Source organism: Lithobates pipiens, unplaced genomic scaffold (genome assembly GCF_037356315.1).
Source record: "Lithobates pipiens isolate NorthernLeopardFrog02 unplaced genomic scaffold, aLitPip1_a1.2 Scaffold_16, whole genome shotgun sequence".
In the NCBI taxonomy this organism is placed as follows: domain Eukaryota; kingdom Metazoa; phylum Chordata; class Amphibia; order Anura; family Ranidae; genus Lithobates; species Lithobates pipiens.
Window position 1 is genome coordinate 242,520,884 of NW_027507748.1, and position 15,886 is coordinate 242,536,769.

Consider the following 15,886-nt stretch of genomic DNA (forward strand, 5'->3'; position numbering starts at 1 on the left):
CCTGAATCCAATTGAGAATCTGTGGAAAGAGCTGAAAACTGCTGTTCACAAATGCTCTCCATCCAACCTCACTGAGCTCGAGCTGTTTTGCAAGGAAGAATGGGCAAGAATTTCAGTCTCTCGATGTGCAAAACTGATAGACATACCCCAAGCAACTTGCAGCTGTAATCGCAGCAAAAGGTGGCTCTACAAAGTACCGTATATACTCGAGTATAAGCCGAGATTTTCAGCCTCTTTTTTGAGGCTGAAAGTGCCCCCTCGGCTTATACTCGAGTCACCGCTGTCTGACTGCTCGATCAGCGTATCGAGCAGACAGACGGCGGACATTAAAATTCAAAAGCCGCGCCTCCTTCTCCACCTCCGCCTGTGATAGGCGGAACACTGAATTTCCCAGCAGTCAGTGTTCCGCCTATCACGGACATCCGTTCATTCTCATACTACGGACGAGTATGAGAGGATGTCCGTGATAGGCGGAACACAGGCTGCTGGGAAATTGAATGTTCCGCCTATCACAGGCGGAGGCGGAGAAGGAGGCGCGGCTTTTGAATTGTAGAATGGCCGCCGAGAAGAGCGGCGATCCTGGAGCGGCGATCCATCGGCACGGCACGGGACAGAGGAGGCACGGGACAGAGGAGGCACGGGACAGAGGAGGCACGGGACAGAGGAGGCTCGGGACAGAGGAGGCTCGGGACAGAGGAGGCTCGGGACGACGGCGGCTCGGGACGACGGCGGCTCGGGACGGAGGCTTGGGACACAGGTAGGCTGGACACACACACAAGGCTGCACGGACACACACACACACACACACACACACACACACAGGGATGGATACACACACACACACACACACACACACACACACAGGGATGGATGGATGGATGGATGGATACACACACACACACACACACAGGGATGGATGGATGGATGAATACACACACACACACACACACACACACAGGGATGGGTGGATGGATGGATACACACACAGGGATGGATGGACGGACACACACACAGGGATGGATGGATGGATGGATGGATGGACACACACACAGGGATGGATGGACGGACACACACACAGGGATGGACGGACACACAGGGATGGACAGCCATGTCTCACCCTCGGCTTATACACGAGTCAATAAGTTTTCCAGTTTTTTGGGGGTAAATTGGGGGCCTCGGCTTATATTCGGGTCGGCCTATACTCGAGTATATACGGTATTAACGCAAGGGGGCCGAATAATTTTGCACGCCCCACTTGAAATTTTTTTATTAGTTAAAAAAGTTTCAAAAATCCAATAGATTTCGTTCCACTTCACAATTGTGTCCCACTTGTTGGTGATTCTTCACAAAAAATAAAAATTTTATATCTTTGTTTGAAGCCTGAAATGTGGCAAAAGGTTGAAAAGTTCAAGGGGGCCGAATACTTTCGCAAGGCACTGTGTGTGTGTGTGTATATATATATATAATATTGTGAAAACCAATCAATATAGACTTATTGGGATTTTTTTATCAAAAATATGAAGCGGTATACATATTGGCTTATATTGCTGAAGAAATTTTATAGCAAAAAGGTAAAAAAAATTGTTTTTCAAAATTGTCAATCTTTTTTTTTTTTTTTCTCTAGCACAAAAGAAAAAAAAACAGAGGTGATCAAATACCACCAAAAGAAAGCTCTATTTGTAGGGAAAAACTGATATAAATACAATTTTGGTTACAGTGTTGCATGACCACGCAATTGTCAATTAAAATAACGTATTGCCGGTAAATCCGAAGTGGGTAAAAAAGAGCTGGATGCACTCCTAAATGAACAAAACCTAACTGGATAGTAACATTGTTGAGCTAGGGAATATCCAATTGCCTTCTGTGTGATGTGTTCTAAGAAAGATCTGTGAAGCCAATTGTGACGTAACGTCCCTACACTGCACTTTAGTGCTTTCGTCATATACCACTTCCTCCCAGTCTGACTATAGCTATCAGATGCTCCCAAGCACAAAACAAGACGAGACTTGTTTCACTGCTAACATGGACTGATTTATTAGAACCAAATTGACAAATTTTAATAATACAGTAAGAAGAGGCAGTCTCCCCCCCCCCCCCCCCCTTCGTGCTCATAATATTCTAACAATACAATTGTAGCCAGAAACAGAATTAACATGAGCTAATTATCTACATCAACACTGGACGCCTTCATTCAATTGCAGGGTTAATTGGCACAAACAATAGGTGAAATACTCTTTAGAATCTGTGTCAAGCCAGACTAGACAAGACAACAGACAGGTGGCTGGAGTTGATGATATTTAAGAGTTTGTGTCCCAACAGTGTGATTCAGTTTATTGCTAACATTGCATATACATATCCAGAGTCTGTGTGTCTGTAGATATCCAGAGTCTGTGTGTTGTATAGCCCAGCATCCCTGGGCTATACAAGTGAAGACTGAAGTCCCATCCACCGATATCAGCTCAAGCTGCAGTTGTGAGGTGCAGATTGCATTCTCTCCTTGGGTCCTGATCTGCTGCTCAGGAGTGACCACTACCTCTTCACCCTGGGCCTCCAGAACTGCCACAGGTGTAGGGCAGAAGTCTTGGACCCTCTGTCTGGTTGACAGCACTTTAGCTGGGTTGGTGTCATCATTCTGGGGCGCCGTCTGCTGCTGGACTGTGACTGATTGCCCCAGCTTTCTGAAGCTGTAGAGACATTGTAGGTGCTAGGCAGAGGCCAGCGGCGCTCTGCTCTGTTGCCAGTGATTCGGCTGGGAGTAGCAGCTTTACTACCTCAGCTTGTCGCTGGAGAGAGGGGCCAACTGCCCTGGCTCCCTGGAACTCCACAGTTGTTGCTGGTGCTGGGCAGAGGTTGGTAGCACTCTGCCCTGTTGCCAGCACTTCTGCTGGGGACTCCACATCCTCCGCTCCTGTTAACTGTTGGGGCAGAAGGCTGGCTTCCTCCACTCCCAAATTGCGTAGCTGCCATTGTGAAGGGGAGCCAGGTGCTTTCTTTTCCATTCCCTGATCTGGCTGCTGGGACGTGACTGCCACCTTCTCACTCTGCGCCTCCAAAACTGCCATAGGTGTGGGGCAGAGGTCTTGAACCCTCTATCCAGTGACCAGCGCTTCAGCTGGGGAAGTTTCTTGTAACTCCAGAGATACTGCTGTTGGTGCTGGGCAGAGCACAGTGATGTTTGACCCTAATACCAGCACTTCTGCAGGGGGCTCAACAGATTGTTTTTCCTCAGCAGATAAGTCAGTCAAATCCCCAGTCTCTGCAACTGGTGTCTGGGGATAAAGGTTCACCATCTCCTGTCCATGGAACCCAGAAGATGCTATCGGTCCAGAGCAGAGGTTAGCAGAGCTCTGCCCTGTTGTCAGCACTTCAGCTTTGGGGATGGCAATCTCCAGATTTTCCACTGCAGATTCTCTGACATGCTGCTGGACAGGCACATTCCTCCATCCAGGATCATCACGGTCAGTCAGCACTTGCTGCATCCGCCATAAGACCTCCATGTCCATAGCTGCGGGGGGCAGGTTGGCAAAATACACTGTTACTCTGCCACATCGCTGACTCTTCAGTCAGGATTTAAGATTTTTCAACAGGTATTTCCTTATAGTCCCAGGCAAAGGGAGCCCAACCCTGGCACTGAGCAGAGTCTAGCAGCCATCCGTAGGCAATCTCCAGCTCCCATTCCTGAACTGCCAGAAATGATATATCTTCCAGTGCACTTCCGAGACGTTCAGTAGCCCTTCTCTGAAATCCATGATTTCGTCCAACCGCCACTCCTAATCACTCCTAAAGTTAGAGTCCCCTGTCAGCTTCACATACAACAGTCCCAGGCTGCCGTAGCTTAAGCCTTCCATTGGGCTGTCATCCACTATCCAGGGACATGCTTGGGATACATGCCACCAGGGGGCTCTAACTCTCATCCAGCTTCATCTCTGCCCAGACCAGCCTGCTTAATTCAGCTGTCTGCTCCTTGTGCGTTTTTTTTTTCTCCCAAAAAACAGCACCCGCAATCCATACTGCGACCAGTACCTTTCATGGTTGGAGGGGAGAACTCTTTCCTGGTGACGCTGCTCATGGGCTAGCGCTTCCTTCCAGCGTTCGCAGCGGATAGAATTAAACCATCCCAGCAGGACCTGCTCTGATACTGGTCCTCTGTGCTGTAGCTGCATCTCTCGCAAACCTCCTTCTGAATTCCTCTTCCATGGCGGCTGGTATCTGTACCTCTCCTCCTCTCTGCTATCCAGACCTTGGATCCAGGTGGAGGTTTGGATGTCCCAGACTGCAGGAAGCAATCTACCGCTTGCCACCAATGTGACGAAACGTCCCTACACTCCACATGAGTGCTTTCGTCCTATACCACTTCCTCCCAGTCTGACTATAGCCATCAGATGCTCCCAAGCACAAAACAAGATGAGACTTGTTTCACTGCTAACATGGACTGATTTATTAGAACCAAAATGACAAGTATCAATACAGTAGAAGAGGATGTCCTCCCCTCTTGCTCATATTATTCTAACAATACAACTGTAGCCAGAAACAGAATTAACATGAGCTAATTATCTAAATCAACACTGGACTCCTTCATTCAATTGCACGGTTAATTAGCACAAACAATAGGTGAAATACTCTTTAGAATCTGTGTCAAGCCAGACGACTCATTTACATTATACAAGACAGCAGACAGGTGGCTGGAGTTGATGATATTGGCATCTAAGAGCTTGTGTCCCAACAGTGTGATTCGGTCTATTGCTAGCATGGCACATACATATCCAGAGTCTGTGCGTCTTTGGGGGGGGGGGGGGGCATGGACCTGAATCCAAGTAACACACCTCAGGGGTCCCCAGGCATACAGCTCACAAAGAGCACCGTTCCCCCCAAATGTCAGGGCCCATAATCATTCGGCAAGAGGCCTGCATTCAGTTCCCTCCAAAAGCCTCGATCCCAGCTAGGTCTGTCACACCACTGTTTTCTTTTGTTGAAGTTTTATAGGCTGTGGAAAGAGCTGGGTCACATGACAGCTGTATATCGATTATGAAAATAAATACAGAGCGCAGAGCATATTCCAGAATCATGTCCTTCCTGCCCCAAAGCCTCCTGAGATGCCTTCAGTGCCTTGCAAAAATATTCACCCCCCCCCCACACCCCCCCGGCATTTTTTGTGTTTTGTTGCCTCACAACCTGGAATTAACATTGATTGAGGATTTGCATAATTTAATTTACAGAATATTGCCCACAACTTTGAAGATGTTGTGTTTTTTTTTTTTTTTTTTTATTGTGAAGCAAACAAATAGGACAAAATAACAGAAAATGTGCATAACTATTCACCCCCCTAAAGTCAATACTTTGTAGAGCGCCACCTTTTGTGGCTATCACAGCTCTAAGTCGTTTTGGATAATCCTCTATGAGCTTGCCACATCTTACCACTTGGATTTTTGCCCATTCCTTCTTGCAAAACTGCTCCAGCTCCTTCAGGTTTGATGGTTTGCGCTTGTGAAGAACTTTAGCAGGGTGTTTGTGGTCATTGTCCTGCTGGAAGGTGAACCTCCGTCCTAGCCTCAAATCACACAGTGGTACATGTTTTGCTCAAGAATATCCCTATACTTAGCAAAATCTATCTTTCCCTCAACTCTGACCAGTCTCCCATTCCTGACTGCTGAAAAACATCCCCACAGCTTGATGCTGCCACCACTATGTTGTTCTTTGGGTGATGTGTTGGGTTTGCGCTAGACATGGAATTTTCTTTGATAGCCAAAAAGTTACATTTTAGTCTCATCCCACCAGAGCACCTTCCTCCATATACTTTGGGAGTCTCCTACGTGCCTTTTTGCAAACTCAAAATGTGCCATTTTGTTTTTTTCTGAAAGTAATGGCTTTCTTCTGGCCACTCTGCCATACAGCCCAACTCTATGGAGCGTACGGCTTGTCCTATTTACAGATACTCCAGTCTCTGCTGTGGAACTCTCCAGCTCCTCCAGGGCTACCTTAGGTCTCTGTGCTGCCTCTCTGATGCCCTCCTTGCCCAGTCCGTGAGTTTTGGTGTGCGGCTGTCTCTTGGCAGGTTTGCTGTTTTGCCATGTTCCTTCCATTTGGTTATGATAGATGTGATGGTGTTCCTAGGGATAATCAAAGATTTGTAGATTTTTTTTTTTATAACCTAACCCTGACTTGTACTTCTCAACAACATTGTCCCTTACTGGTTTGGAGAGTTGCTTGGTCTTCATGGCAGTGTTTGGTGGTGCCTCTTGCTTCGGTGTTGTAGCCTCTTGGGCCTTTCAAAAAGGACTGTATATGTAATGACAGATCATGTGACGCTTAGATTGCACACAGGTGGACATCATTTCACAAATTTTGTGACTTCTGAAGGTAATTGGTTGCACCAGAGTTTTTATGGGCTTCATAAAAAGGGGGTGAATACATATGCACATGCCAATTTATCATTTTTTTTATTTCTGAAAAATTGTTTTATGTATATACTTTTCTAATTTTACTTTACCAACTTACACTATTGTGTTCTGATCCATCACATATAATTCAGATTAAAAAAACATTGAACTGAAGGCTGTAAATCGGTAAAAAGCCAAGGGGGTGAATACTTTTGCAAGGCACTGTATGTCATAAGTTGCAGGAGCCTTCGGAGCTGTGTCTAACCCACTGTGCAAGTGCAGTGCAATAGCATCAAGAGGCCAGCTGCAAGACCTGGAAGAGGGAGCCAGCAGAAGGCTTCACCAGACCCAGCGGTGCATCTGCTTTCAACAGGTGGCAACGTGACAGCGCTGGATTTGCTGGCAGGGTGAAATATGCTCCTTTTTTTTTTTTTTTTTTTTTACTCGCCCTCAGTAGACAAGGTAAGAATGGGTTAATATTGAAAATAAACCTGGGGAGATACAGAAAATTATATAAAAAATCTAATGGAGCATATTTTGTTTAAGCAGATGGAGCGGAGATCTTCTTTGGGCCAAACTTCAGGGAACAAAAATAAGGATGGTAAAAATCAGGCTCTGAAAAGTCAGGTAATGCCCTGTTTCAGGCTAGAATCTTTGAACCAAAGATAAGCAAATGTCTAAATACATTTGGTGTGTGTTCTTGAGTTTGGTGTGCTTTTTATTTATTCCAGATCTATGTAGTAATATGGTGAGAAACCTTACCTCTGTGCAGGACCGATCACTGCTGCTCTTTGGTAGGGTGACTGGTCTTGTCTTCACCCTCTCTCATAGTTTTCTGTAGGCAGCCTGTGGAAGGTGGAGCATGTTGGGGCCCCTCACACAGCTCTGCTCTCTGCACAGACTATGTATAGTGCAGTAATGATGTCACTGCTACTTTTACAAGTTCATATCTAGGGTGGAAATGCATTTGGTGCACACAAAGTAGATTTATAATTTTTGTGGCTATTGAAGAATATACTGGTGTATAATGGAAAGTTTTTGTGCCCTGGAGTTCAACTTTAACTAATTTGAGCCATAAAAAAATACCTTGCACCCTTAGAACCTAAAGCATTAAAGTAGAGGGCCACCCTGAAAAAAAAAAAAATACATTAAAAATTTGAAAAAAATCAGAAAAAAAAAAAATGAAAATTTTTATTTTTTTTTTACTTGCCAGAAATGCCTGTTGCTAGGCACATCATCCTAATCTGCCTCTTCCTCCTCCGTGGACATCTTCTTTCTTCTCTCCTCCGTGCGGCATCTTCTGGGTAATAGGTCGCGCTGTGTTCTGGGTACTGTGTGTCCCAGAACATGGCGCGCCCCATTCACAAAGTGCTGCGTGACTCGCGCATGCGCAGTAGGAAACGGGCAGTAAAGCCGCAAGGCGGTTGTATACCCCACTTTCAAATTTTCTACCTACAGGTAAGCCTAGAATAAGGCTTACCTGTTAGGTAAAATATCTCCTTAACCTGTACAATTTAGGAGATATTCACCTTGCATGCAGCCACTGACTTGAGTGGCGAATGCGCTCTGAAGGTCCGGCAGGAAAATCGGAGCTCCTTACCGGAGAGAGGACTCCCGCATGCACGTGTGGGAGTGACGCCCTTGCAGCTCTGGTCACTCACAGCACCAGAACCGCAAACCCGAAATAAATGCAGAGGGAACAGGTCCGCTCCCACAGTCCTGACCAGGAGGCGATGCTGGAGCTTCATTTCTACAGTAAGTATTTCAGGATGAGCTAGTAGCTCATTATGCCTTTGCCTTAGTTTTTTTATTTTTTTTTATTTATTTTTTTTGCAGGCATACAACCACTTTATCTTTTCTACAGAATTAAAACCAGATGCCCAATATGTTTCCTTGCATAACAATTCAGCAAAATTGTTTTTTTTTTCTGTACTTAAAGTAAGAATATTCTACAACAAAACTTACAGCTTCAATATATGGTTTTGATTCACTGTTGCAGGTGTACTAAAACAGGATGTCTAGCTTAAGACATCAGACATGTAGAAAAACATACATTTTAATGAGGTTTGTATTCACCAGGAAAAAGTGACTGCAGACAAGAACACAATGACCTACAGATCTCCAGCTAACACACCTAAGGCTTGTGTGTTTTTGAAGCAGAACAGACACCAGGCAATCATTTTATTTTATTTTTTCTATGGTTGTGGGCACATTAATTGTGTATTGTATTATTCCTTGAGGAAAAAAAAATGTAACTTGTATTTATAATCAATCCTTAAATATAAAAACATTTAAGCCGCCTTCTCCGATAGCACACTTGCTACTTAGATTTCTCCCACTGTTCATTTGGGGACACAGCGGATCTCTAGATAAATGCCATGCCTCTAGGCAAATAAAAAAGGTGGTTGTTCATATAATAGATCTGCTTGCCACTGAGAAGTTACTCAGTCTGTTTCTAGCTGTCCTACAGATTCTCAAAAGTGAGTAGCCAAACACTTGGCTTTCCCAGATTGGTTTTTCCGAACCATCTGCAATTTGATAATGGCCTTACTAGAAAGTGGTATGGAGTACTTTGTTGCCAAATGTTTTGATACATTTACCCATTCTATTAATGGTTTTATAAAAAATGTAAGCAACTGATGGCACCACTATTAGGGGACCCACTTTTTGTATCTCACCTTAACGAGGTAGTGGTTGTTCCAGTTGTTGAATGTGTGCTCTTTAACCACTTAGAGACTGCTTAATAACCAGGCCATTTTTTACAATGTCACTGCGTCGCTTTAACTGACAATTGCGCAGTCATTCGATGCTGTACCCAAACAAAATTGACATCCTTTTCCCACAAATAGAGCTTTCTTTTGGTGATATTTGATCAACTTTTTTCAAGCGTTTTTTTTTTTTTTTTTTTTTTTTTTTTTTTTTTACGCTATAAACAAAAAGCATCAATTTTGAAAACAATATTTCTTTATCGTACATCACGGAACACAGAGCCATAGTTATTAACTTTATGGGTATATAGGCACCTTCAGGTGAAGGACACTGGCACACTCAATACAGGAAGTTCACTCCCTATATAACCCCTCCTCCTACCAGGAGTACCTCAGTTTTTTCGCCAATGTCTTAGGTGTTCGTCACGAGTGAAGATGTGCTCTGAGGAGCTCCACTGGAGGGATCCTCCACAGACCTGATCCAGCCAAAGTGCCACTGAGGCCAAGGTGGATGGTACCCGGGCCTCATATAAGAACAAGGTTTTGCCTGTAACTCCTCTCCAGGCAGGGCTGGACCCCGGGATCTAGTGATTTGGTTATGCTCACATTAACTAAAGTTTCACCTGGCGGGGTGCTATATAGGTCCAAGGGAGTGGAACTTCAATAAAAAGGGACCCGATCCTTGAAGGTTTGTTAAACACAGCCCATTGTGATGGGTGATGGTTGGAATTGTCTGTCATTAGCAGTATCCTGCAGCAAGGATAAGGTAAGGGAAGAAGCCTAGGAACTGTGAAAAGTCCACCTATGGTTTTTCTTCCTGGGGGAGGGAATGTCATGCCCTAAGTCTCCACTAGAGGGAGTAAATGTACATACCTTAATTTGTTGTTCACTTCAGCTTAGTGTCGGTCTGTGTGGGTTTAGCAGCAGCTTGTCACAGCAGGGATTCCTCATGTAGGTAAAGAGATCTGCCATTCTGCATTTCTCCCCCCTGGAGGGACTAAAAGAATTGGGGAATTCAAAAAATGTTGCTGCTCCCCTTATATAGCCCCCCCCTCCCATGGGGTCAGGAGGTTGTGTTTTTGCTCTGAAAAATTTTCCCCCTATCTGCTTGCCATTTAGGACTCTGTCTTTCCTCCCCTCTCCTCTTGATGTGTCCGCAGGCACGCAGAAACTATTTGAAATTCAAAGGAGGGGGGTGGGGTGTTGTAAGGAGGGGGCAGGGCCTAGGCGCAGCGCCGTGTGTGGGATGTAGCATCCACGAGGACATACGGTGCTAGTGCAGGGCTGAAACTTTTTTTCAAGAGCAGTCTCTCTGCTGCATAGCTAGGAGAGCAAGCTGGCAGATTACCAGAGACACAGGAGCAGTGGGGCATGTAAGGGCTGCATATGGGCATTCCCAATAGTGGAAAATAATTTTTTTTTCCCAGCGCTAGGCTGAACTTTTATTAGGGGCATTCTATTGTCAGACTATTGTTCAGAAATTAGTGCATTTAAATAGTACCTTTGCTTTGTGCTTAGGACTATGCTTAACCCCTTAACGTTCTGCTCCACCTTTTGGTAGCACACATTTTGAATCACGCAAGGGTTAAGGATCCAATGGATAAAAGGTTGGAATTCCTGTTAAAATCCTCTTTTTCTTTGGCAGATGCAGTTACTCAGCCTGCAGTCACTGCAATAGGCATCTGTCAATCCCTAAAGGACCAGTTTAGACAGGCCCTTTAAGGAGGTTTCTGTACAACAAGCCCGGAATTTGTCCGAACTGCCAAGAGCATTATGTTTTGCTATAGACGCCATTAAAGAGCGTAGGATCCTGTGGTTGAAAAATTGGTCAGCCGAAGCACCATGCAAAAGGCTCCTGACTGGTTTTCCTTTTCATGGAGATCGGCTATTTGGGAATGATTTGGAAAAATACATCCAAAGATTTCAAGTGTGAAAAGTACTCTTTTGACAGTCAAGAGAAGAAATAAATGCCCTTTGTTTAAAGAGGAAGTAAACCCTGATGGGTTTACTTCCTCTTTCATTCCCTGCAAAGCATAATGGACTACTATGCATCGCATAGTAGCCCATTATGTGTCACTTACCTGACACAGGAGCCAGCGATGTCACCGCTGTCCCCTGTAGTCCGGCGCATCCATCTTTTCGGTGGGGTCTCGCAGCTCCGCCGCTGTCATTCGGCGGAGCCGCGATGACGTCACTGCATGGGAGCCGACACGCGCGGCAGCTCCGTTGTTGGAAATGCCGCGCTCAGTGCGCCTGCGCGCCGCTGTCTACGGCGCATGCGCCGTAGACAGCGGTTCCTGTCTTCAGGCAAATATCTCCTTAATCTAGGCTTACCTGTAGGTCAAAGTGGTTTGTAAGGGTTTACAACCACTTTAAGCGGGCTCTTTCTCCAGCGCCGGGGGCATCCGCCTCTAGGCAGTCACGACGGCCTCCGCTGTCGGTCTAGAGGAAGCCTCAGGGTCAGGCCTAGGCACAAAGGAAGTCCTGGGGGTGGAAACCTGCAAAACAGAATTCTAAAGCCTCATTATGAAGGGGCGCCCCCGCTCGCCAGTGTGGGGGGAAGACTTCTGCAGTTCTTAGAAGTTTGGCAAGAGGAAAGTCAGGACAGATGGGTAATCTCCACAGTAACTCTGGGGTACAAACTGTAATTTCGGGAGTTTCCACTGCCTCGTTTTCTGAGGTCAAACGTTGCCAAAGTTGCAGGGAAAAGGCAATCTGTTTCAGGTATTAGACTGATTACTGGCTCAGGGGGTGAGCATGCAAATCCCTACAGAAGAGCAAGGTCTGGGGTTTTATTCAAACCTCTTTACGGTACCAAAACTGAATGGAGATGTCAGACCCATTCTAGAGCTAAAGAATCTAAATCGGTTCCTGAAGGTCCGCTCTTTTCGCATGGAGTCTGTGGTTTCTATACTACAAGGAGGAGAACTTCTAGCGTCTATCGACATCAGGGATGTATATCTGCATGTTCCTATGTTTCTCGCTCACCAAAGGTTTCTACAGTTCGAGGTAGAACAGCATCATTTTCAGTTTGTAGCCTTGCCCTTTGGGCTGGCTACAGGACCCCGGGTATTTACAAAAGTTCTGGTTCCAACTCTACCCAGGTTAAGGGCGTGGGGCATTACAGTTTTGGTGTACCTGGACAATCTATTGACAATAGACCAGTTGGTGGCCCGTTTGGAGCAAAGTGTGCACATTACAACCAAGTACCTGGAAAATCTGGGTTGGAGTCTCAATCTCGAGAACTCTTCCTTAAAACCACTAAAAAGGCTGGAGTAATTGGGTCTGATCATACACAGCCCAGAAAAAGGTGTTCTTTCCTCAGGCAAAGATAAACATCATAAGAGAGCTTGGACAGATGGTCAGGTCAAAAAGATCCCTCCATTTGCTTTTGCATGAGGTTGTTGGGAAAGATGGTGGCTTCATTCGAAGTGGTTCCCTATGCCCAGTTCCATTCGAGACTGTTGCAAAACAGTATCCTGTCTGCTTGGAGCAAAACAGTTGAAGCTCTAGATTTGCCAATGCGGTTGTCCCCAAGGGTGTCCCAGAACCCCAGTTGGTTGTTGGTAACCCGGAATCTGCTGAAAGAAAAATCCTTCAGACCAATTATCTGGAAGGTTAGCTTTTCAGGTTGGGGAGCAGTGCTAGAAAAAAACTGTCCATGCACAGTGGTCAAGAACTGAAATAACCTTGCCCATCGATATCCTAGAGATTCGGGCAGCGTGTCTGACTCTGAAGGCCTGGACATTCAGGTTACGGGGGTTGTCCTGTCAGGATCCAATCCAACAATGCCACAGTTGTGGCTTATATCAATCACCAAGGGGGCACCAGGAGTCTCGCAGCACAGAGGGAGGTGAACCGTATCCTAACTCCTAACTTAGGCAGAAAGGAATGTTCCGTGCCTATAGGTAGATTTCATTCCGGGAGTAGAGAATTAGCAGTTGCTCCCGGGGGAATGGTCCCTTTAGCCCGACCTTTTTCTGGATGTTTGCCAAAAATGGGGGACTCCGGACATAGATCTTCTGGCATCCAGATTCAACATGAAGTTGGTCAACTTTGTGTCCAGGACAAGGGATCCACTCGCATGCGGAGCATATGCGTTGGTGACCCCGTGAGATCAGTTCTCACTGATTTAGGCATTCCCCCCTATTCAGTTACTGCCACGACTTCTTTTTAGGATCAAGCTGGAAAGAAAGCCGGTAATTCTTGTCCCCAGCATGGCCCAGAAGGTCCTGGTATGCAGAAATCGTAAAGATGGCAATGGGGGATCCATGGTCCCTTCCACTACATCCAGACCTACTCTCACAGGGGCCGATATTCCATCCTACCTTACAAACTCTAAATTTAATTGCTTGGCTATTGAAACCCACATTCTGAAAAAACGTGGGCTATACAGGTCAGTTATCTCTACCTTGATTTAATGCAAGGAAGCCAGCTTCCAGAGTCATATATTATAGAGTCTGGGGGGCATATGTTTCCTGGTGTGAATCCAAGGGTTGGCACCCTCAGAAATATAGCATAGGCAGAATTCATGCCATTCCATAATAGAGATTAAGTTGTCCTTGAGTGCCATTAAGGGCCAAGTCTAGGTCTTAATTCAAAGTTTCAAACTTTGCATTCTTTGGTCGTATTTTTTATGCAGGGGGTGATGCGGCTTAATCTGTCAGTTAGATCACCTCTGACTCCTTGGGACTTAAACTTAATTTTGTCAGTATTATTTTGAACCAATACAGCATTCTCCGTTAGCCCTTCTGACTAGGAAGTTAGTATTCTTGGTTGCTATATCCTCAGCAAGGAGGGTTTCGGAATTGGTTGCTCGCTCTTGTAAAGAACCATATTTGATTATTCATGAGGACAGGGTCGTGTTGCGTCCTCGTCCAAGTTTTCTGCCTAAAGTGGTCTCAGGTTTTCACCTGAACCAAGATATTGTCCTACCACAATTTTTTAGAAAACCGTGTTCTAAGGAAGAGAAGACACTACATTGTCTTGATGTGGTGAGAGCAGTCAAGGTCTATTTAGAGACGACCGCTTAGATCCAGAAAGACTGATGTCCGATTTGTGCTGCCAGAAGGTCCTAGGAAAGGTCAGGCAGCGTCGAGATCCACTATTTCTAAGTGGATTTGGCAAGTTATAATTCAGACTTATGGTTTAAAAGGTAAAATTCCACCTTTTCAAGTCGAGGTGCACTCTACCAGGGCAATTAGGGTTTCTTGGGCAGTGTATCACCAGGCCTCCATGGCCCAGATCTGTAAGGCTGCAACTTGGTCTTCAGTGCATACATTCACCAGGTTTTATCAGGTGAATGTAAAAAGGACTGAGCATATAGTCTTTGGGCGCAGTGTGCTGCAGGCAGCAGTATAGGTCCTCAAGTCTGCGAGTGCCCTGTGGGTTGTGTCTCCCTCCCCTCAAATATCATTGCTATGGGATGTCCCATGTAGTTAATAACTATGGCTCTGTGTCCCGTGATGTACGATAAAGAAAATAAGATTTTTAACAGCTTACCTGTAAAATCCTTTTCTTGGAGTACATCACGGGACACAGAGGTCCCTCCCCTCTTTTGGGATTTGTTTATATTGCTTTGCTACAAAACTGAGGTACTCCTGGTAGGGGGAGGGGTTATATTGGGAGTGAACTTCCTGTATTGGTGTGCCAGGGTTCTTCACCTAAAGGTGCCTATATACCCATATAGTTTATAACTGTGTGATGTACTCCAAAAAAATAATTTTACATGTAAGCTGTTATAAAAATCCAATTTTTTTACTTTTTGCTATAATATCCCCAAAAATATTTTTTAAAAAACAAATTTCTTAATCAGTTTAAGCCAATATATATTCTACGTATTTTTGATTAAAAAATCGCAATAAGTGTATATTGATTGGTTTGCGCAAAAGTTATAGCATCTACTAACTATGGGAAAGATTTATGGCTTTTTTTTACTAGTAGTGGCAGTGATCTGCAATTTTTAGCAGTAATGCGACATTGTGGCAGACAGATCGGACACTTTTGACACATTTTTCATCTCGACCTAAAGAGGGGGGAAGGGGAAATTGGGACTTTATATGAGGCAAAGAATGTATAAATTTTATCTCCACAGAGAAACGCTGGAGCTCTATCAAAGTGACCATCGAGTTCTTGGTCACCGACCTAAGGCCCTTCTCCCCTGATCGCTTGGCTTCCCCAGATTGATACAAGCCTGTCTTGGAGGTCTACAGACAATTCCTTGGACTTCATGGCTTGGTTTGTGCTTTGGCATGCACTGTTAACTGTGGGACCTTATATAGACAGGTGTGTGCCTTTACAAAATCATGTCCAATCAACTGTATTTACCAGAGGTGGACTCCAATCAAGCTGTAGAAAACATCTTGAGGATGATCAGTGGAAACAGGCTTCACCTAAGCTCAATTTTGAGTGCCATGGCAAAGGCTGTGTACATGTAATTTTTTTAATTTTTTTTGCTTTTATTTCTTTGCAAAATTGCAAAGATTTCAAACTCCTTTCACGTTGTCATTATGGGGTATTTTTTGTAGAAGTCAGGAAAATAATTTAATCCATTTGGAACAAGGCTGCAACATAACAAAAAAGTGAAGCGCTGTGAATACTTTCTGGGTGCACTGTATGTGATGCTTTCTTGGATGTATAATTGCCCATATCAGCTCCAGCTGGGTCACTGAGAATAGTTCTGTGACTTCCATGTTGGTCTGCAGACCAAACTTCAAAGATTTTCTGTGACACTTACTTTACTGGAGATTTCGCTTTTTGGGGCCTCCTTGATTGCAATTAAAAAGGACTCCAGAACAAGAG

General features: G+C 45.0%; 1 protein-coding gene across 8 annotated transcripts in view; it reads left to right on the forward strand.

Annotated features, from left to right (window-relative positions):
* LEMD1 (LEM domain containing 1) overlaps positions 1-15,886 on the forward strand; it is a 399,416-nt gene that overhangs the window by 305,146 nt on the left and 78,384 nt on the right. For 6 of the 8 annotated variants that reach the window (XM_077481225.1, XM_077481229.1, XM_077481231.1 and 3 more), the window contains 2 exons: positions 6,924-7,004; positions 8,457-8,549. In XM_077481225.1, coding sequence (XP_077337351.1) covers positions 6,924-7,004; positions 8,457-8,549 — 174 coding nt within the window. The remainder of the gene's footprint in view (positions 1-6,923; positions 7,005-8,456; positions 8,550-15,886) is intronic. The other 2 variants (XM_077481232.1, XM_077481230.1) reach the window with 2 other exon arrangements.